The 24179-nt window shown below is 42.7% G+C and overlaps 1 protein-coding gene and 1 pseudogene across 1 annotated transcript in view; both read right to left on the bottom strand.

The window, feature by feature from the left end:
* Positions 1-6530: 6530 nt before the first annotated feature.
* Positions 6531-24179, bottom strand: part of LOC139452824 (casein kinase I) — a 37599-nt gene continuing 19950 nt past the window's right edge. Inside the window, exons 3-8 of the mRNA XM_071234449.1 lie at positions 23842-23968; positions 11680-11778; positions 11031-11249; positions 10081-10155; positions 9511-9712; positions 6531-9001 (exon numbers count right to left, since the gene is read on the bottom strand). Of these exons, the coding sequence (XP_071090550.1) occupies positions 8994-9001; positions 9511-9712; positions 10081-10155; positions 11031-11249; positions 11680-11778; positions 23842-23968 (730 nt within the window). The 3' untranslated portion in view covers positions 6531-8993. The remainder of the gene's footprint in view (positions 9002-9510; positions 9713-10080; positions 10156-11030; positions 11250-11679; positions 11779-23841; positions 23969-24179) is intronic.
* LOC139452921 (uncharacterized) lies at positions 20742-21837 on the bottom strand (annotated as a pseudogene).

Below are 24179 nucleotides of genomic sequence, written 5' to 3'. Positions count from 1 at the left end.
AAAAACTCAAACTACAGTATTTAAAAAAAATAGTGTAAGCTTAAGGCTTCTTTTTCACACATAAAATGTCATCAAATTATATGCCTAAACAGGCCAAAATGGAAACCCAATTTAATTTTGGAGGAAAAAAATTTAAGACTTAATTGATTTGGTTTCATAGAGATTGAATGATGGTTTGTTGCTTATAAAATGTTATTTTTTTTATCTTATCCTGCATTACTACCTTCATGCTTTTACCGCTGTTTTTCCTGGCTGCAGAAGTTCTCTCTCTCTCCCCTCATGACTCCACTGAATACCCACACCCAACGTGCCCGCAGGCATCCCCAGATGGCTGAACACATAGACACTTCTCTGACAACGGAGGTCGCTGATCATGTTGACACTAAGGTGTTATTATCCCCTACCACGCCTCCGCAGCGCCCTCTGCTACTTTGTCGCCTCTGTTATTTCAACCATTGATCAGCATGCCACCGGATCCCTGCAGCACTGTCAGGTCTTCTCACTCCAGACATCAGTCTTGTCGTTGTTCCCCTCTGCCAGCAATACGACTACCCATCGGCGAGCTCAGTTGGTTTGTCTTGGACGAACTTGGGACTGAACCAAGTACCGGATTGGTTGGCGGACCAGTTGGCTTCGATCCCACCCTCACTTGGCCCAGATGTTGATAAAAAGTACACAATTCTGTCCTCTCTTACGTCCATCTCGCAGGATCCCACGCTTACAGACTTGATTTCAGCTTTGAGACGACGATTTTTGTCCAAACTGTCCCTTACTCCGGCATTTAAGGCACCTCGTTACCGGAAACTGGATTTCTTCGTACATGCATTAGAAACCGCAGATAATGTGTACTATCTCGACAATGATTTACATCGTATGACTGGTTCCTCTAGGCTGACTACTATCTGTATGCCAGACACTCGGTCTCCCAAATTTCTGGGGTGCTTAACTTTTTCTTATGTGTATACTTGTTACAACTGCTGCTCAATAAACCGTGTATGTGTATTCAATATGGTATTTCTGCTTTCTAAAGTGTGCAGTGAGGTCGTCTTATTGTTGATGGACATTTTGGAGACAAAAATGCAAAGTTCAATTAATGTGAACAAAGACCACTCGCATTATTTGCATTTAATTCACTCGCACGTTAGTTTGAAGATTTACAGTATTCCATGTGTCTTGTGATATATCCTGTTTCTGTCACCTTGTGATAGGGGGAAAGGAGATATTTTCACTCGTGACTGACACTTGTGAAATATCTCCTTTGCTACTGTCACTCGATGAGAGAAACGGAATATTTCACTTGACACATGAAATATCCTCTATTTGTTCTATTTTATGAAATAAGTTATTACTGATCCCAGTATAAAGTGTTATTTCACTGGAAGGAGATAGTGACTTTTGAGATTGTTGAAACTTGTTATATAGATCAGTTTAATGGTAAACTGGTGCCTTTTGATGATTTGGGATTTTTCTTTCATGACGACATGTTTGACTGAGGCTGGCTAGTGCTCGTTTCCGAGAAGAACTACAAAACTTTTGAATATTTCTTGATGAAACTTGCTATACAGATCAGTCTGGTGGTGAAATGGTGCCTTTTAATGATTTGGGATTTTGAAAAAAACTGAACAGCATTATTGTTTTCTTCACTGAACTGAAGGTATCCAATAGCAGTGAACAAAAAGTGGGGTATAAGTAGCCAAACTCCATTCCTAAAGCACCAGACCAGAGAGATGTCACCTCCTCTTGACTTTTGTTTAACATCATCTGAAATGGCTGAGCATAAGTTGGAAGCTGAATTCTAATTAGAATGCTTTAGAGATACTGGCCTAACATGCAAGTGGTTTAAGGCCACATGAGCTTATAAACACACTGTAAAAGATTCTGTCGTCATCTTAACACTGTCACCTTGTCAGCTTCTTCACATTTTTTCCCCATTGTTGAGTGCCATCGTGACGTCCAGTGTTGTCTAAAAATGTTGATTTACTTAGGATAAGATTAAAAACACAATGCATTTCTTCTTTCTTCTTTCGATCATATGTGGAAATGTTCTTGAACAAAGTTTACAGCTTTTAAATCAACAACTAGCATCACAATGGTCAGTATCCAAACAAATGGGTCTGAAGTGCAGACAGGTTTTATCTCTGACCCACATGACTTTGGGGTTGTTGTAGTTCTTCTGCACAATGTTACGAATGAGCTAATCTACCTGAAGAATCCTTCAGTGTTTATCTATATAAATGTCACCGTAGAGAGTCTGATCATCTTTCCAAATCTAAGGACCTGGAATAAACTCCTTAGGGCTCTTCCAATTCACCACAAAGGTCGAAAAGTCATTGAAACATATACCTCTTCTGTGGTCGTCTAACCTCTTGCCTCAACTATATAAGTACGATGATGGCGTGTCCGACAGTTTCCTGACGGAGGACGCTCCTATCGCTCCTGTAACCAGTAACCAGTCCAATGAGAAGAATATGCCGTCCACATCTACCTCAGCTCAACTGGCAGTTTCGGACATGTGAAAGTCCTTGTGGTTGACACAGGTTTGGCCCTCCCTACATTACCTTCACAGCTGGTCGAAGCCTCTCTCGCACCTAGGATTGCTCGTTTATCTCCTTCATCACCTTCCCGTACTAGTGCTGATATCGCCAAATGTTTGTCTCCCTTGGGAGAGTCTCAGCCGAACTGCTCTCATTTGCATTTTCATCTGCTCTTCAGGTTCGACGAAGTACTGATTGTTCCTTCTCACCATCAACCTTTGTCACTCCAGATCCCCAGTGCGTTGGACCATTCCCCTGGTGTTCATCACTCTCAGGATCAATGCTCAGGCTCATCAAGACATTCTTTAGATGAACATTCGTGGGATTCGTGTTCACAAAACACTCTCCCGGGGTTCGACGATCTCGCGAAAAGGTTCGGTGTATGGAGGACTACAAGGATTAGCCACGCACCTCCAAGGTTCGATGAACCTCTCTGGATCGGCACAAACCTCCTTGTATTGTGGCTCCTCTAAGGAATGGCTTCTCTACTGACACACGTCCAAGGATCAATGAACAGTGAATCAGTCTGCCAAATATCATCCAGCAACTTCCAAGTCGCAACAGCGCCTGATCCAGACCGCCAACTTCTGGTTCTCAGATGCCATATTTACGTTGCTTGCATCGTATGCCTCGGTTTGAGAAACCTGTTTGGGCAAGATGTTCGGCCCTCATGTTTGATGGTCGCTAGCACTCAAACAACCGTGCCTGTGTACGGCAATGGCAATAGAACCATAGCCTTTTGATGTCGGCACAAGCCCTCACTCTGAAGGGTCAACTTCACCTTTGGTCTGTCCAATGCTTTCTCCAGTCCTTTATTCAGAGCCACGATTGCCAGATACCAATATTACTTCTTCAAATGGTGGATGTTAACACTAAATGTTTGTGTCTGAGTCCTAGCGGTCAGGGCATCTCTGATCATCACCCCTCTTTATTCAGTCGGACAATTGCTCAGTCGCCTGGTAGATCTTCCAGTTCATAGACTCCCTTAACATTCAGGTTCATGCAAGACAAATTCCAGTGGTTTCTGTGATAGCCGAGGGGCGGTCAGGTAGCCTAGTGGTTCAAGTGTTCGCTCGTCATGCCGAAGACCCAGGTTCGATTCCTGACGTGGTTACAATGTGTGAAACCCATTTCTGGTGTCGCCCGCCATGATATTGCTGGAATATTGCTAAAAGCGGCGTAAAACCATACTCAATCACTCACTCAATCTGTGATAGCCGACTCCCTATCCTAACTCAACCAACCGTCAACAATGGAATGGCATGTCAATCTGTTGGTTTTTCAGTTGGATCTGCTCAAGTTGATCTGTTCGCTACAAGGTTAAACACTCAGCTGTCCTGATTCTTTTCTTCCATCCCCGATCGGATTAATACCTCGCGTCCTTCAGAATCACACTGATTTCGATCCCTCTGTTTAGGACAACTCGAATCGGTTTTCCACATTGGTCTGGCTCTCCGAAAAGTTTCATTGACTTCTATGGCAAGATGATGTTCACCTGCAGCTTCACCTCCCAGCTGCTACACCAGTCGCTTAAGACACTCAATCTTTGCATTTGGCTCATCTACAGTGGTCCCTCCTTCCAAGCACGTAACTCAACGTTCCTCAACTAAGACCATAAGTGGTAGGCGTTTGAGGCCTATTGTCGAACATGCAATATCCACTCCCACCACTGTTTCTCTGCAACTGATGGCCGAATACCTTCAGCATTTGAAATCTACACAGAAAAAAGCTTCAGGGATCTGCTTTGGCCACTTATCTAGCTGCGATGAAGTCCCGTCATTGCTACTATAATGCTCCTCCAACCTGGGATGTTAACGTCATCCTTTGTCATTTCACTTCAGACAATTATGAACCACTGGATGGCAAGGAGTTCGATTTGATCACTTTCAAGACCTGTTTTCTTACTGGCCTATGCTTTGGATGTTGACAGTTTGAACAATCAGAGAACAGGAAGGTTTTTCTTTCTTGGATTTCATAGTGAAGAACCAGCTTCCAGAACAACCAGATGGATATTGACTATTGACGAATCCGTCATCCATGACTTTGAAGATCTCTCCTCATGTCTGGTACGAGCCCTCCGAATCTACTTGGCAAATGAAAGACCTCTTCAGCGCTCCTGGAAGAGTCTTCATCCCGCTCCCAATGAGCTGTTACTTTTACCATGGCCTTACATAACAACTGTTCTCACTCCACCATTATGGAAGGCTGTTTTTGGAAGTCAGACAGTCTTCGCTTCCCACTATCATCATGTCCTCTCTATGTCACAGAAGTCCAAGGCCATTGTTCCTGGCACAGCAGCTCTCTAATGGAGAGCTGGGCAGTTCGTTGTTCTACGCCTTGTGTACATACAGAATAAAATCTTGATGTTTTTCATTCCTGTGTTCTTTGTTAATTATTTTAGTTTTGGGCTCCCAGAATGGTAACCCAGTTGGCGGATAGATTCGCTTGTCTGTAGAGACTTCTGTCTTCGTCTCGAAGCCAAGGCCGTTTTTCAGCGATTCCCGTCTCTTTATGTTATTCTGCTCACTTGCTTGTTTTTGCGTTGACAGGTATTGGTTCAAAGACCCACTTTGTGGATGTTGACGATTGTTCCTCTTCTCATCTACAGATGGCCCAGTCATCTAAGGCACCACAAAATCGCTGTGCAGGGTTGCGTCCCTTGGGCACGCCAGAAACCTATGATTGTAGGTTCGAATCCCGGTTCGCCCCGATTATGTTTCTTGGTTTGTCGGCACCATACCCGTGCTCGTGGGTTTCACTGAAGTGGTAAAGGGATGAGACCTGCATCACTTCCGGCTTTCTTCCCACATTAAGCCGACATGCCGTGATGTAACTGGAATATTTTTCAATCCCTCAGGCATGATTGATAGCATATCTTTTCATGCTTCGTCAGAGCTGAGCAGTCTACTATATTGTCTATGGGAGATAGTGTTGCATCCTGTCTTGTAGAATCGATTGGCTGGTGATCCTTTCCGGTTCGATTGTAAGTCATATGCTGTATCGCTCCCTTCTTTACACCTACACAGTTATCATACTTTCCGCCCAGTACGTTATGCCTAGTCTCATGCTGTTACGTCTGATGAGCATATCGGGATCATATCGCAGCCTTTGGTGTGTTTTCCCATTCATGTGTCATTGGCAGTGTCTTAAAAAGTTTTATTTATTTCACTGGTTCACATGCACGTCTCACAGTTGAATTGTACATGTATAATAAAGGCTAGGGTATCTGCTCCCCATCTTCCATCTGTGGGATTAAATATACAATTTACTTGAAATTTTCCAAACTTACCGTATCTCACAAGCAATATGCCCTCAGCTCGGACGTTATAGCAGAGGTGAACAAGTGATTAGGTAGTGTAAGTTGTTATGCAAAAGGAGCATGTGCATGACCCAGTTGTATGGTGATGCTAGGTGTTTTCAGGTGAATTGTTTTTAGAAGCTGGAAACTACATGTATGCTCAAACAAAGTTTCCACATAGTGTCATTTGTCACCACTATCCCGGGTGCACGGGTGGCCCAGTCGTTGCGTCCCTTGGGCACGCGAGACACCTATGATTGTGCGTTGAAATCCTGGTTTGCCCCGATTATGTTTTTAGGTTTGTCAGCACCATACCCCTGCATGTGGGTTTCAATCCCGGTTTGCCCCGATTATGTCAGGTTTGTCAGCACCATACCGAAGTGGTAAACATCTGAAACCTGCATCACTTCTGGCTTTCATCCCACATTAAGCTGACATGCCACAATATAACTGTTAAAAGTGGCGTTAATACCCAACTTCCCGTAACCAGCAAGAAGACTCGTTTGCTCTGTCATGTGCGAAAATACGACAAATACCTCGGTCAAAGAATTCCTAAGGAATCATTTTTTACTTTACCCAATATACCCAACATACAGTTAAATATGTTCAAACATGCTTTATAATGTGTTTTAAATGCCATCTGGAAAACAGACAACCAATCTGAATAAATAAATTCTTCATTAAAGACAATAACAATCTTATATCAATCATTTATTTATCAAATTCAATGATAGCTGCAACCTTAAAATAACAATATTACACTGTTGTTTTTTTTCTGATAAAATAAAGTTCATCAGACTGCTTTAACATTTCAACCTTCAAAATTATGTTATAATGCCAGTTCAATACTTGGGTGGAAGTGATCGTCATTGCAGGTTCAAATCATGTTTTCTCATAACATGTGACATGATTACTTTGGATAGTGTTCGAACCATAAAAGGAAATCACAAACTCTCCAACACTGACTGGCTCAATTTGAGGCTGCATCAAATTGTCAGAACAGAAGCAAAATGTAGTATGACATCTCACATGATGTGATACCTGAGGTCATTGAAGAGGAACTGGAGGATATTGACAGAATAAGATATTATTTCAACAACCTTTGAGGTAGTGTAAAGATCATTTTACGCATTTCTTCAAAAGGAAAACAAATGACAAAATGTAGACCTGTTTAATGACCTCAGGTTCAGCTGCGTGGAAGGCAGACATTCACAGCTCCCTGATTCTACAGGAGGTTGTTAGTAACTAAGGAGAACCCAGGGGTTATCTGAACAAGCATTTCACTCTTTGATTTTGTACTTGCAGCTCTATATGTATACTTACAAAAGACACTCAAGAGTATATTACAGCTAGCATTAGAGACATTTAGATACACACATCTTCAAACAGTACTCCAAAATATTTTAGAACACAAATCCATACTATGTATCTTACACATAAATGTCACTCCGCCAAGTGACTCACTTGACAAACCAAGAAATATTTACACACATACAAAAAGATTATTCAGTATCCCTGGTATATCTAATCCACAATAATAGCTCAGCATTGGCAACACAGGAATAACACATACGCATCAGACCCCCTTCCATGGATGCTTCCCAGAGACAAAGTGGTCATTTTTCCACCAGTGAAATTGATGGGCCTTTGTACAACTGTCAAAAGCATGCCAGTAGTATGTCAATACACCTTGCTTGTACAGGAAATGTGAGTAGTCAATAAATGTTTATTCCATTCCTTGTTTCACAACCATACAGTTCCTGTTTGCTATATGATCAGCATCCATGGCAGATGAGCCTGCGCTAACAGCATAATAATCTTACATACAGGCGTCCTCTACAGATGTGTTGTTCCATTACATTCCTTTCATCCCAGTGTCAAACTTGCCCAAAAAAAACGTCTGCACCTACTCTAGAAATATTTACAGCAACATCCAACCAAACTCAATATTTAAAATAATATACAAATATATTACACACAAAATACATAACAATGACTGGTAAAATTCAACAAGTTAAATACATAACTGTACATTGTAAAAGGAGAAAAAAAGAGAAAGAGACTTTGTTTTGGTATCAATGACAAAGGACTTGAGTGAGTTGCCATATTACTGATAATACCGACCTTATGATGGTGACTTCAAACCCATGTTGATCTGATGGATGGTTCAGGTACATGTAGATGGCTGACATGGGACATTGACTCATAACAGAGATGGGGGTGGGGCAGAAATGTTAAAATATTGAATTATTAATCCCAACAATCTTCTCATTGTTTTCCAAGTCCTAAGTAACCAAATTCTATTTTCAATCTAAGGAAAAGGTGAAGTCAAATAAGCTTCATTATGATACACTATAAACAAAAAGTACTTGTGACATTTTTAATTATAATTTCTTGCATATGTACAGAACTATACAATCAAATCACCCACCCTTGTATTTGTGAAGATAAAGGATTTCTTGTTAAAGTGTGTTAACATTGCCAATACACATCTTAAGTTAGTGTAGTTAGTGTGTGTTTCAAACTATGTATGATAAAGAAAAAGTGGACAAAGAATGCCAACTTGATTTACAATGAATATGACTGATGAGTTTCAGCCCTTCAATCTGACATACCTGTTATTCCAAACACGACAAACACAAATACAAATAATTTCAATAAATAGCAAAAATTTGCACTTTCAAATTCACTCATCTTTCAACTTGTGTCTCTTCACAGCATTTTCAAGATACATTTTCTCCTCCAGAATTTGGTCAACAAGCTGCCTCACCAATAAACAAATTTGCTCCTGATAGCAAAATTAAGAAACCTGATTATCTAGCTTTCCTATAGTTAATGTCATGCCTCGGTTTAATAAGACTATGCAGTTTCACCAATCAATTAGCACACTACAAAATAACTCAAATAACAAAAAACAAGAGCTGATACTCTGTGTGAAAACCCCTCTGGTAACGGAAAGATGAATCTATGTGAGAAAACAGGGTTGGTAGATGATAAGTTGATCGGCCGACTATGTTGGTATCGACAGTTTTTCTCTCAGACATCAATATACATCCACTTGTTTATGATGAAACTGTTCAAACCACACACACATGACTTGAGGTGGGTGGTAGCGAGTTAAGCCTCGGGACAATGCTGCCTGGTATATCCGCAACGTCCATTCACTTCGCTGAAAGAACAGGATGATATCAATACACATCACAGGAAAATAAATAACGTACACCAAAAACTTCATTGATGATCGATCATATTTAGTTTCCACCTGATGATTCATTCAGGAAATCTGAGACTGATTTTATTTTCCAATTATATTTTATCATTTTAATAAAAAAATACAGATACAGTTTTAAGGCTTGTTTGTTGTTGCAATGTTTCCTTGTCTTATCATAGATGTTTTTATGTTGCAAACTATGATATTAAATAAGTAAAAATATTTTCCATCATACTGATGGTTTTTTATTTAATTAGATTTTTTCTATTCACATTCATGATTTGATCCTTGAGTGATAATGATTAATCAGTAAATGTTTACAAAACACTTGAGTAAGTGAATCAGTTCTAAGTATTTATTTTGTTTGCCAAATATGTCCTTTCAGATCTGACAAAACAATTTCACAGGTAAAAAGTTCAAGTATCAAATTTGTATTGCAATTGAACAAAGTGCCAAATCCTACACACCAGTAGAAGTAATCTGTTGTTGTGTTGCCTGGTGGGAGGCTTTCTGCTTCAACATTGTCCAGTCAAACACGTAGTCGTACTGATGGTTGAGTGTCCGGAACAGGATCCGAAACAGTTGTCGCAGGTACATGTAGTCAGGAGCCTCTTCAAAACGTAGGCCTCGGCAGTAGTTCAAGTACATGGCAAACTCAGCTGGAAAACCCTGCACAACACAAGCCATTTTACATCCGTAACTTTAAACGATTGTAACATTATGTGGGTCATATGGTGACAGCTAAGGTGATGCACATAGTGATGTATGATTACTGATACATTCAACTTTTTATCGTGAAAACATTTTCATCAAAACTTGTGCATGTACATGTATTAACTAGGGGCTGAAGATGTGCCTTTTGCTATTGTGGGGGGAAGGAGATTTGTTATGTTCTGATGACTTGTCGCTGTAGATATTTAAAAAAATTCAGTCAGAAATATCACTGACCTGTAACAACACAGCGTGGATCAGATAAACAGCTGAACTACTATCCTCTGTTTAGTGCAATTAGGGTCTGAAGTTGGATTATCCCTTACCTTACAGAGGACTTCGACTGGCGTTGACATCTTCTTTTCACTAATTTTCTCATATTTCTGCTTCTTTGTGGCAGCCTGTTCAAGTAAGATTATACAAAACATAAGACAAGTCCACCAACCCTTAAAAACCTGTTCACCAACAGCACAGCAAGCTAATAATTGTTATATGCATATCAGCACTTGTTACGCTGCAGCTGTCTCATCTCAACACTACAGGTGTCACATGAACAGTGAATCATACCCTATGTACAAACACAGATAAAGATTGGCATCAGGAAAGGGTGTCGTTAATACATTTGTTGAGCTACTCACTTATTTCATACACCCATGAATATACGGGTTAAAAAAGGTCTTCAGCAACCCATGCTTGCAACTAATGGGATCTGATGGTCAAGTTCACTGACTTAATTGATGCATGTCATTGTATCCCAATTGCGTAGATCAATTCTCTTGAAGTCAATCACTGAATTGTCTGGTCCAGACTCAATTAATTACTGACTGCCTTCATATAGCTGGAATATTGCTGAGTGCGGCATTAAACAACAAATAAACATGCAAAAACTTATTTCATAAATTAAAAAACAAAACAACCCTAGCTGCTTATATTGAATTTAGCATTAACATGGCTACTGAAAGCAGCGATAGAAACTAATAGTTTTAGCCCACTAGTCCTTATAATGATAACATATAGCAAACCTCTTAAAAAGGGCAAATTTCTACTAGCCCTTAGGATCCCTTAACTATTCGTCAGTTTGGCAAGGACTATAGGACTAGTGCCTATTTCTAATGCTGCTGAATGCCATCAACCATTAGACTACTGAGTTAAATATCGGCAAGTATTACAACTAGGTTAACAGGCTCACAGATAAAAGGGCAAAAGATTACCTTTGACCTTTACAAATGAAGATTATTATTAATCATTATTTCAAAATAAACCAAATTATACTTACTCTCAGCCCTTGCCATGGTAAAGATCCCCTATTGAAGTACATGAGGACATAGCCAAGAGACTCCATGTCATCCCGACGACTCTGTTCTATACCCAGATGGGCATTGATACTGGCATAGCGAGCAGTGCCTGTCAGGTTCTTGTCTTCTCGGTAAGGTATGTGCTGTCTGGAGCGATTGTCTCGGTACTTTTTAGCTAAGCCAAAGTCTATGATAAACACCTGAAACAAGACAAAATTGAATGAAAAGTTACTTGTTTCATGCAGATGCTACAGTTATGCTGGGAGGTGCAGACATATGCCAATTACTGCCTTGAAGTAATGTGTCAATACGATACAAAAAGGTATCAGGGGCATTGCCATGGAAACAACAACTTAACATAGAATACACTCCATAGCAGCCATTTTATCAAGATTTATCACAATGTACATTAATCTGGGATCATATAAGAATTTTGATTTGGACACAATCTATTCTTGCAGAGAAGACACTCTGATTGGTTCTATTTCTCAAATAAACACTCCATTTAAGCATGTTAAGTACACAAGTACATTTACATCTAACAGCAGATTGTGGAACATGTAAATTAATATGCATGCATGTTAATTATCATATGACACAGCATGTGACAAGTGTAGCTTTCAGTCTCACCTTGTTACAATGTCTCCCAATACCCATGAGGAAGTTGTCGGGCTTGATGTCTCTGTGAATGAAGTTCTTGTTGTGAACATACTCTACACGGTTGATCATCTGCAATACAAACATTATTGATCAGACACACTTACACAATAACCAAGTAATGTTCCATGTGCATACATAATTCATAGACCATTTTACTTCACTGTCACAGAACTAAAAGATTCAAACTTCCATTAACAGTGCTGAAACATCTTGATATATCGCTCACTCAATATATTTTGTTACTCCATCATTAACTACAATCTTGTCATCAGCATCTCCTCACCACCATCAGCATCTCACGTCATTATGTTAACAAATAATAAGTTTCTATACTCAGACATCACACTCAAATAACCCTGATCATGCTAATTACTGGTTGCCAAGCCAGGCAACATGATTTAAGGTCTCACATGGAGACTAACACAAAACAGCTGACATGTAATCAATAACGTAACTAAACACCCAACTGACCAGGGGGCAACATTGCCTATCAACATTACCAACTAGGAGTTGTATCTGTCAAGGCTTTAACTGTATGCCATACTATCGGTTAAGTTGTTTACTTTTGTACATAGCCTACTGCTATGATACCAGCCACTTGAAATAACAGCAGATTCACCGAGCCAAATGGATGGGCATTTTCTGTACATTGGACTTACTTCATCAAATACAGACTTCATCTGATGATGGTTTAGAAACCTTGTTTTATGAAATTGTGTTTCTCATACAGTTTCATACCCTCACACTGTTTCAAAATAACACATCACCAAATGCTCATTTAGTCTTTAGATTCATTTTGCATGGTTTCAGCATGTCTATGCATACACATCACCTACATAATACCATAAATAACACATTCATAGATTATTTGCATGATTAGTGTGTACTTTTGGTTTATTTCTAAACACATGAAAAACAAGAACAATAAGCAAAATAAGTAAGCCATCTATTCTATATTCTAATTATGAAACTATTTTGTCTATTTGAAAGTTTCATAAGCTGTGATAAGCATAATGAAACCTGATATGGGATATGAAAATTAAATATTCAACAAATAAATATCTTGCATGTTGGATTTGCCATAAAAAGCATATATGTGAAAAAGACAACTGCAAAACTGACTGTTGAGCCAGGTATAGCTTCTACAGTGTTGCATGTACACAACCACTCTTGGTGGTATTGATAATCACATCTAAATATGACACTATCATGAATATAGCAGAAGATATGACATGAACAGAACATCTGGGAATTCGCTCCCAATCAATTGGTTTAACCTAATAAACAAATCTAATACCATTAGTTCATTTAGTAAACTGTACAAGTCCATAATCTACAACAGGCTTACACAATGTACTGACAAAACAAGTCTATTTTTAGAAAATCAATATTGGTTTACAAAGTCTACTCTCAAACATATCTTTCAACTCAGCATACTTTACGCTAGATGTATGTTCAAGAAGAAAAAGAAAGTAATATGTCACTTTTCTGATTTCACAAAAACAAATTATCAAAACTTGGTCATTTTGCATAAATTACCTAGTCAGATAATTTATTTGATTGGGGTCTTCAGATCAGTGGCTAAAAACACCTGTGTTGTAGATTAAAGACTATAGTTTCGTTTCAAGTGCCATAAACCATAACCTCCATTATTCAATATTGAATTAGATCAGAAAATCAGATATTTTGGTTCTTTTTGTAATTACACATATACTTGTAAGATTTCATTAGGCTTTGCATATCGGTACTCAAGCTGATTTGGGTTGTGTTGGCTGGGGTTGGGTGGAGCAGTGCTCTGCCCGGGACAGCCAGCCTTGACTGGCTGACATTTCCAGGTGGCTGGACATAATCATTGCCACTTCACCAGACTCTGCTAGAGTGAAGCAGACAACATCTTCAGATCAATACAATAGGCAGGCATAGCACTGCCGCTGCAGCCATCAGTCTCTTCCAAACTCGCATATCACATAGTATGCTGATGAGAAGAGCTAGCACAGGCACTTCAGAGCTGTAGCATAATACACTGTAGTGTCTATTGATATAGAAAACAAACTGTAAAGTTTACATTAAATTGTATTTTTATAATACTTATCCTATCTAACACTAAGCATTTCCTCCTTCTTCTTTCGGTCTATCTCTGGAAACAAAGTTTCCAGCTTCTAAAAACAGTTCATCCGAACACATCCAAACATCATCACCCAAACAAATGGGTCATGTACCGTAAATCTCCTGCATAGCGACCTATACGATGCGATCAACTGCCCTTGCAACTCATTGTCTTTCATCGAATGAGTATAGGCTAGGGGAGCTGTGATGCAGGGATAGTTGGGAGGGCACATAGCATGTCAGGAGGGCATAAAATTTAATGTAAAATTCACAAATTTTGAAACTTATCCTATCTCACACTGCTGTGCATGTATCCCACAGACAACGGAGCACAGATACTTTAGCCTGAATAGACTACAAAGCCGGTGCTAAACAGTGACACAAATAAATAAATTTAAAATACTGTCCAGTGTTGTAAAAAAAATAACTTGTGAGTGGGAAAACCCACAACCCACAATATGATCCCTGTACGTTAGTTGGACGAAACAGCATGAAATCGGGTATATCATGTGTTTCAGGTTTTCACATTTGCCATTGTTTCAAGAATGACTGTGGAGTTGTGAATAGCCAGTCAATCGTTCAAACAGAAAACAGAATAAGCCAGTTCGACATCTCTTTTAACGCTTCTTCAAACCTATCAATCACGCCCGAGGGATTGAAACATGCTTAGACACGCAGAAGAATGATCGACAATATCCATAAAAGGATCTTTGAGCCACTACTGATACATCACACGAACAAGGCAGAGGTGGGCAGGTAAGGGTTTGGGTAACCGCCGAACCGGCTGCTCCTTGCAGCGACTTCGATGTAGAAGACCAGAGTCTCTGCAGACGAGATGCCACAACCTCCAATGGGTACTCTTGTCTGGGAACCCAAATAATAAAGACAATAAATACAGGAGTGATAGTTCCAAGTTTTATTCTGTATGTACAGCATACAGAGTACTGATATCAGGAGTATTGATTGCAGTAGTGGGTACACGCATCGTCTATCTGCACTGGTGTGCAATTATCAGTTGTGGCGCCAGGACCATGGGACCGAATTTGTGGAGGCCCTGAACATAGGTGACGGAGATGTCATAGGGAAATCGGGAAGCCAAGACCATATCTTACTTCTCAAAACATCCCTCCATATAATGGCCAGGAGAAAAAAATGTCTTAAAGTCCGCAGAAGTCAAATGGTGGGGGATGGCGTTAAGATCCCAAATAGGTGGCCAGAATCAAGATGACTGGTCAGCCAACTAGTAGGATCAAATGTGGGACAGTAGCCCAGCAACAGTAGAGATCTTCGATCCGGCTGTAGTGGCAATGACAGAGCTGATTGCAGCAAGATAGGAAGCCAAAGTGGACCCTTTAAACCTCCGAGTTGATCACAAATGTTTTTGCAACCTGTGAGAACAGTGGTTGGTTAGGTGATGTTACGAGCATGATAAGAAACTTTAAATGCTTTCACTTGTGGTCGTAGAGGGTCTTGGTAATGCGTCTCAGTAAAGGTCTTGGCGACTCTCTTCAAATACCCCAAAGCGACAACAGATTTTTCGAGATGAGCCAGATGCAAAGATGGAGAATTTTGGGCGATGGGTGGAACAGGTGGGAGTGAAGCTGGAGTAAGATATCGTCCATCAGTGGAAGATGGTGGAACTTTCTTTCAGCGAGTTGTACGAGTATTGTGAACCAACCCAGAGTTGGCAAATAGGGCACTACCAAGGTGAAGTCGAAGGTGGTTGGTGGGCAGTGCTTTCTAAAGGACCCGAGGAAGAATGTTGGTCGGGAGAAGGCATATGCGTTATGGGAAGGAGAAACCAGAGTAGTTGAGTGTTGAACCTGGTTGCAAAGAGGTTGACGTCTTGGCTTGGGTAAATTTGGAAAATCCAGCGGAAGATAAGCAGGTTTAGATGTCATTCTGTTGGTGAAGGTAGGTCGGGATGACGTTGTTTGGTCCATCTTGTTTACATACCAGACGTCTGATAGACTGTCCGACTGGTAAACCACAATATGAACTTGAAACAATTACATATTATGATGATTTTGTGTTTTTAAATTTAACTTGTTGAACTCTTTTAACACCGTAGGCCGGTATAACCGGCCAAGAAGCATCCAGTTCCCAGACACTGTAGGTCGGTAGACTGGCCAAGCCATAGTCACGTCAATATAGTATATAATTTTATAAACCTACCAAACATATCGTTCATTTATTAAATCTATCACATTTCACAATGTCTGAAATACGTATTCCGTTTCAATTTATCATTTTTTATCGATAGAATAACATATTAATAACTATTTCCTGCAATGTTATTGAAAATAAAATTCTCCGACACACACTTTGACAACATGTCCCCATCGAACATGTCAAACAGCAAAATTAAGACGTTTCAGGCAAATCTTTAAATCTAGTATACAAAGTAATAAAAAAAAATCAACAACAAAATATCTTAAACTTACAGCTAAGTTTTTATTTCCATCTTTTCGTGCGATCGCATGTAATGTAAATCATATGAAATCTCAGCATTCATCGCCTTGAATTCTCGGCAAGGACACGAGTTTAATGCCAAAATATATGCATGAAAAATCTTTGTGACAGCACAATACATTCACGACGCTCCATATTTTTAAAATAGATCGTGATTTCCTGCTTAAAATGTTCAGAATAGCACGATTAAACAAAATCTTTCGTCAAAATCTGAAACTCATCATACACGAGGACTGTAACATAGCTGTAATTTGATTGGCTGCCTTAGGTTATGTGCTCAAGTTTGACCAATCACGAACCTTGTAGCAGATTTCGGCAAGAAAGCATTATAACAAACCAATTTGTATCCAATGAAATCGCTTGTAATAACTATGAAAAGACTCCAGGCTCTGTTATCAAGAAATGGGTGATGACAGATACTATTTACGATTCTTTTTAAAATGCTATTCTAATTACATAAACAATAACAATAAAAAAGAAATAGGTAAGTGGATTTTATGAAATCTTAATTTCGCTTAATTTTTGCTTCCTTGGTCCTTAATCCAATCTCATTAAAATCAGATCTTAGTTCTCGCTACCGCTAAACAAAGATCTGAGGCCATCCAATTACGGGTCACGTCAGACCGACCGCTGGCTAACTTTGACTGACCAGAAGGCTAACTTTGACTGACCAGAAGGCAGCTTTCTCGTGATTTACGGCACTATTTTCAAATTGGCGACAACGCCTTCGAAACTTGTTTTGACAAATTCTCGATTAAATAATTGAAACCTGAACAAAAGAACATTCTGGAATGGCTAATAGATGGTCTAGATTGTATGGATTCAGTCGTTAAACCCGAAACTATCGTTCGGAACACCCCGTGTTAAAGTTTTTGATTAGAAATCACATTCCAACTGACACTTTCATGATCTGGTAAGCGACGCTCTGATTGGTCAGATGAAAGGTCCTTCTGACGTGACCTCTACTGGGATGTCCTCAGATCTTTGTTTAGCAGTAGCGAGAACTAAGGTCTGATTTTAATGAGATTGGTCCTTAATCTGGAAGTTATGAATGTGTAAGCTTACATCTTTTAATTTACAACCAACTTAATTAAGTTGTAAATGCATTATTTGAATAATGTGATAAACATAACTTTCATATTTATAAACAAAAGGATCAGATCTTTCAAATGGTGTATAACATACAGTAGCAAAGATGTGTTACAAGCAGGTATTTTCTTTGATAAAAGTTGGCTTTATCTATCACAAATGAATCTCTGGGACCTTGGTGTCACAGCAGTAAACGCTTCTGGTAGACTGGTGTTGAAAGAGTTAGAACAACTGATATTGTCAGTCTTTTTACCTATGATGTCATTGTGATGAAACTGCGCAAACAGCTCTTTGATAAACAATTACAAGCTACCGTTACCACAAACACTGGACCCATATACATAAATACCTCCAACTTTTCTTCCCGAATCAATGAGCTAAATGCACCCATGATATCACTGAGTCAAGAGCAGTGATACCACTATTATTTACTGTATGTTGGACTTAACCATTATGGTGCCTTAAACAGCTATTCTTGAGTCGAATAGCACAGCCAGTCAGACACAAATGCAATTGTTTTGTAGAATTTTCCTATTCGGAATATTCTATAAGTAATACATTACCACTGTTATACCGAGGCTGTTGTCTCGCACAACTGCTGCTATGGCGAAATCTACCACAGAGATCTCGATTACCTCATGCAGCACGTGCGTAGCCACCCAGCTGCCATGTGACACCCTTCACTCTTGTCTCTTGCGAGAGCAAGTGCTCAGGGGACGGACGGGCGGGCAGCAGCCCAGTGGTAACGTATTACTTATAGAATATTCCCAATAGGAAAATTCTACAAATTAAATTAAGTAATACGTTACCACTGTTATACCGAGGCTGACTACCACAGTAGGCGGTGGGGAGCACCTACAACCCGAACCTGACTGCTCGTGTTCCTTCCGACCAGCGGAGGTAAACAACAAGGCGGAAGCACTCGATGCACACGCTCCTAGCGTCATTGCCAAACGATTGGTGACAACAGGCCCCACTGGATAGGTATTTCATCGCTGCAGCGGATGAGAACACAGTATCCGTGTGAGCTAAATCTTACATCAGGTTAAACAGTTGAAAAGAAGGAAATTAATTTCATTTGGACCGTATATCCCCAAGCAAGCCTACTTAAAGTATGCATTAGGCGTGTGACCTATTTCCAGTATTCGTAAGCATGTATCACAAGGTTGAAATACAGGACAGACAATTAAATACATAATTGTCAAAATACAAATACGGACAAAACACACAAAAAGCTGCCTCACCTGTGGTGTGAGTGTGCTGGTTTGCGGGACCCCCACTCCTGTACCCACAGCGGTGGTAACATTGGAGACGACCCAGATTGACCACCGTGCAAGGTCTGACGCCTGTGGAGTTCGGAACTGCGCTGGACACACCCTTGAGATGACCGCTTGTGCCGCGATCAGCGGCCCAAGACGGTGCACACCTTTCATGTCTTCATCAGAAACCTTTCTGAGGTAATGATTGGCAAAAACCGAGTCAGAACGCCAGTAACAACCTCCTGTGAACAGAGATATTCGAGTGTAGGGCAAATGTTGCCGCTAGCGCCCTGATCTCGTGCGGGTTTGACCCCGCTACCGGTAACCCCCGACACCGGTACGCCAGATTGATGACAGAACGAAGCCATAACGCAATCGAGTTGCGAGTTATGTCAGCAGTGCGATTAGGGTTACACGATATGAACACGGTCACGCCCTTGTCTGCGTTCATTCGAAGCCTTTGGATAAAACTTAAGGGCCCTAACCGGACACAGCGATCTGTCCTCAGTATCAGCAGGATGTAAGATTTCCTTGAGTGATCTTACAGTAAATTCTCTCGCCGTTTGACCAAATTTCTGATTCTTGGCGATGAAGCCCATGAGCAGGCCCAGGGGGGCCGCTCCTTTGTCGCCCCTATCAAGTCACATGCCGAAACGAAGCACTACTCAAGGGTTCATACGGAGCTTCCGTAAGTGATTTCAACACTAGGGAAAGATCCAAGGCCGGTGCCCGAAGGCGGGCCTTCTTAAGATCGTGCTGTTTGAAACCCTTGATAATACCCCGAATCACCGGCTCTTTTGAGAGACAGGTACCCATAGCATCATCCCGTACCATAACAACAGAAGAGACATAGTTGGCAATGGAACCCCCGGAGAGTTTCCGAGTCTCTTGTAAGTGAGACATGAAACGAGCAATTTCCTGCACAGATACCTTATCTGGCGAATGAATGTCATGTTTACAACACCACTTCATGAAAATAACCCAACATGCATTATACACCTTCTGGGTAGATGCATACTAACGAATGCACGAGACGCCCGACGAGAAAAACCTTTATTCCTCAAACGCTCGGTGACAACATCCACGCGTGCAGACTGCGCAACTGCCCTGTGTTTGGATGAAGCTGACGGGTGTGAGGGTGTGAGGGTGGATCAGGAGATCTGGTCTCACAGGCAGTGCAAGTGGCGACTGCTTGACCTGGGTCAGCAAGTTGGGGTACCACGATCTGTTTGGCCACATGGGCGCGATCAGTAACATTCAACAGTGAACTCCTTGGCTTAGAATGAGTGGTATCAACGCCGTCGGTGGGTAAGCATAAGCGTCCATGCCATTCCAGTTTAACGCGAGAGCATCATGAATCTTTGGCCCTCCGGTCCGGGACTGGTGATACAAACAACGGGAGTTGATTGTTGAACCTGGTTGCGAACAGGTCGACCATCGGACGACCCAAATGTTCGCACAGCCACTGAAACACTACTGGGTTCAGCATCCACTCTGTGGGGCTCGGATCCCGAGGCCTCGATAGAGCGTTGGCCAGTACGTTCCTCACACCTGGGATGTGACGGGCGCGTACCTGGCACGGGACACTGTCCACCAGAGTGTAAAACTCGAACGTGAGATCGAGTAGCGAGTGACTGTGGGTTCCCCCCAGTTTGTTCACATAGGACACTACCGTCGTGTTGTCGGTCGCCAGCATGAGCCGGGTGTTGATGCTTCCAGTGATTGACTGCGTTGATCACTGCCATGAACTCGAGACAATTGATGTGAAGACCTAGTTTGTCTATGCACCACAGCCCCGAGCTCACCTCCCCTTCTAGATGGGCGCCCCAGCCCACTAGAGAGGCGTCTGTATACAGGTTCAACGTGGCCCGGATAGAGACTCCTGATGAGACGTTGTAAGGGACCGTCCACCACTCCAGATGCGGTCGAAGCCGATCTTGGAGGGCAACGGTCGCACTGTTCTCCTCCTGTGCCAACAACTGGATTAAAAACCGTTGCAGCGGGCGGAGTTGGAGACGACCCCGTTCGGTGCAGTCCTTGGCTGACACAAGTAGCCCTAACAACTCTTCCCAAAAGTGAACAGTCTGTTGCACCGCTAAGACTTTGTCAATCGTCGCCTGAATCTTGTGCCAGCGGTCTGGGGGAACAAAGAGGCGATGGGTCACCGTGTCGAACCGACCTCCGATGAACATAAAGTTCTGTGAGGGGGTCAACGCACTCTTGGGGAGATTGACAATCCACCCCAATTGCTCCAAGAGCCGAAGTGCGAAATCGAGCTGACAAGACAGCACGTCCGTCATTCGATTTGCGACTAGCGAGTCGTCCAGGTACGCGAAGTACCTGACACCCCTCCTGTGGAGGAACCACACTATGGGGGTGTTTTACTGGGTGAACAGCCAGGGAGCGGATGAAAGACCGAATGGGAGTACAACCCACTCGTAGTGCCTGCCTTGAAAGACAAACCTGAGATACTTGTGATGGTCCGAGTGAATCGGAACATGCAGATAAGCATCCTTCAGGTCGATCGAAGCGAGGCAGTCGGCCAGCATGATCAGAGCTTTCAGGTCCGCCAAGGTCAACATTCTGAACTAGGGCGGCATGTGAAGGTAAAACTTGTTGAACGATTTCAGATTGTGAATCATTCTGAGTTCGGCACTGTCCTTCTTGGGAACGAGAAATATCCTGGAGTAAAACCCCGGTGTTATTTCTGGTAGAGCTCACTCCCGTACTGCCCTCCTCTTCACCAACCTGCCGATGGCATCGACGAGGATGGGAAGATCGGTTTCCAAATAGAAACCTGCCAACAGGATTCGCTTTGAGAATTAGCCTATAGCCGTACCGGATCGTGTTGACCACCCACGGGTCGTCGAACACTTGTTCCCAATTCTCCCAGTAAGTCTGGAGTCTGGCCCCCACTGGGAAAGGAGAGGGGGGCCTGACAGGCTGAGGCAGGCGCAGCTGTCCAGGGCCAAGTGACTCGGGTTCGCCTACGGGCCAACTGAAGTTGGCGCTGTCGGCATACGAAACCCCTCCAATGAGAGTCACTTGGAGGGGCCCTTGCCGTCCTCAGACGACTTGGGCTTCCCCCAGTTCCCCTTCTTCCCGCGAAAGGGCTGCTGATTGCCCTTACCGGAGCCCTCAGTGCAGGGCTTCTTCCCGGAGGAAGGAGAACTCGACCCCTTAGACCTACCAGCCGCAGCATCCTGGGGCGCGCTCCGCTTAGGAGCGGCACCCAGGCGCCTATGCAGGGACCCAACACGATCAAGTGTGTGCCTCGGCAGACACAGCAGCCTGTTGTTCCTTCAGAACCCCAGGCATCTTATTATTGAAAAGGTTCCGCGCAGACCAAGGCTGCGAAAGGAGCACTTCCTGGTTGGCAGCGTCCAACCCCGAGGCGGCAAGATACGACTGGCGCCTAAGAAAATGGCACTTGCCGGAAATAAAGGCCGAAGCCCCAGCAACGTACTCCAGGGAAGCATTTAAACCGAGCAGGCAGTTGTAAAAGCGCTAGTCACGGTCCGTGGGAGAAACTTCGACCAGACTGGCCGCTGCAGCCAAGTAAGTGTCTCCGTGAGACATGGCAAGCATGGAGTGCCCAGTGAGGGTGTCCAGCTGCTGCAAGGGAGCTTGCGTTACCGTAGCAGCCGGTGGGGCACGGACACCCAATCGCTCAACATGGGCCTCAGGACCAGCCTCGGGAAAGGCAAGGTCATGTACCGGGAATGAACCCTTTCTCCACGACGGTGGAGGCAACGGGAGACACCGACCTGAGGCCGCCGCGAAGGCATTCTCCAAGGAAGGCTTGATCCCGCACAGCAAGGTTGATGCGGGGAAAGCCTTGTCGGAAGACTCATCGTATACCTCTGAGGGACCCACAGAGCCGTGGATTCCCGGCGGTACCGGCAGGGGCTTGGGCATGTCCTCAAAGAGGTCATAAACCATGGCCCCGCGGTCCTTAACCGATAGCGGGAGCAACGGTTCGGGGGAAGGACCGGTGACCACGGGAGCCGCCGCCGTACCGGTGGACCCCACGGCCACCGAAGAGGCCGGGGACTTAACAGCCAGCGGCCTATCCTGAGATAAGGCCGCGAGTTTGGAGTCAACCAGTTTGGAAAGCAATGCAGCGACAGAATCCCCGGACAGCCCGAGGGCCGCCAAGGGATCCGCCGCAGCCGTGGATTTGGTACCTGCAAGGGGACCCCGACCGGACGAGCCGGCCACCACAGGGGTTGAAACGGACTGCACGTACAGCCGGTAGCGCTCGAACGCCGCAGGCCCCAGACCGTCGCACAGGACGCACCGGGTGTCCCCGCAAGGAACTCTGCACCGCGGGCAACGATCGTGGGGATCCTGAGACGATAAGAACTTGCGGCACACCCCGCAACTCTGGGTTGCAGGGGTAGAGGGGGTGGATACCGGCGACACCCATGTCAGACATTTTTGTACTATGAACAAAGAGCAAAACATGGTTACAACACACGCACCACAATTATTCACAAACGAGCATTTTCACAAGAAAATAAACGAGCAATGTGATTAGAGAAATAAGTGATGTTAACCCCCAAAGCATACTAGAACAGGGGAACGTAAGACACAACGTGCATACGAGAACCCCCCAAGTATATAGAAAAAAGGGCGGGAAATTTTTTTCCATTTGGCGGGAAAATTATATCCAAGCGTAGCTACCGCAAACGCCCCGTAAAAGCACAGTTTATTAGTGAGAATAAACAATAATAAATATCACCGAATGGTAGAGGAAACAGGAACGCTTCAGCAGTCTTAATAACACGTCTTGCTAGAGCAAGCGAAGGAGACAAGAGTGAAGGGTGTCACATGGCAGCTGGGTGGCTACGCATGTGCTGCATGAGGTATTTGAGATCTCTGTGGTAGATTTCGCTATAGCAGCAGTTGTGGGAGACAACAGCCTCGGTATAACAGTGGTAACATATTTCTTAATGTAATTTGTCTGAACATTCTGGTTTTTCCCGTTTTATATTTTGAATAAAGCTAAACATTGTATGATTGTACTGTGGGGGTAAAAAATCTTAAACAGTAGACAGAACTCAATAGGTTTTCTTCCACAATATATTGCAGTATGTATTGCAGTACAGTACAGAGGAATGTACCACAATAAATCGCAATATGAAATTTGGGGCAATACACAGCCCTAAAAATAAATATGCTTTGTATTGTCTAAGGATTTTACCTGATCTGCTAGCATTAGAACTGTTTTCATCGTGAATTTCCGTGAGCAAAAGTTGAACAGATCTTCCAGACTTGGCCCCAGCAAGTCCATCACTAAAACATTGTAGTCCTTCTCCTGTCCAAACCATCTGCAACAACAAAATAAATATATGTTTCTCTTTTGTTTTCACAGAAATGTGATCAAATGCTACTGAAGGATAGGACACCATCCACTCAATGCATCCACATGGGTGGATCACTCTAAGATTCATCACATAAAACCTGGAGATGAGTTTAATTCAACAAGTGGACTCCTTCAAAATACCATTTACTGAACTAGAGCTTGTAAGACACACCAGT

The sequence above is a fragment of the Haliotis cracherodii genome, unplaced genomic scaffold (assembly GCF_022045235.1).
Source record: "Haliotis cracherodii isolate W230 unplaced genomic scaffold, xgHalCrac1.p SCAF_9, whole genome shotgun sequence".
Classification (NCBI taxonomy): Eukaryota; Metazoa; Mollusca; class Gastropoda; order Lepetellida; family Haliotidae; genus Haliotis; species Haliotis cracherodii.
This window is presented reverse-complemented; position numbering and strand designations above follow the sequence as displayed.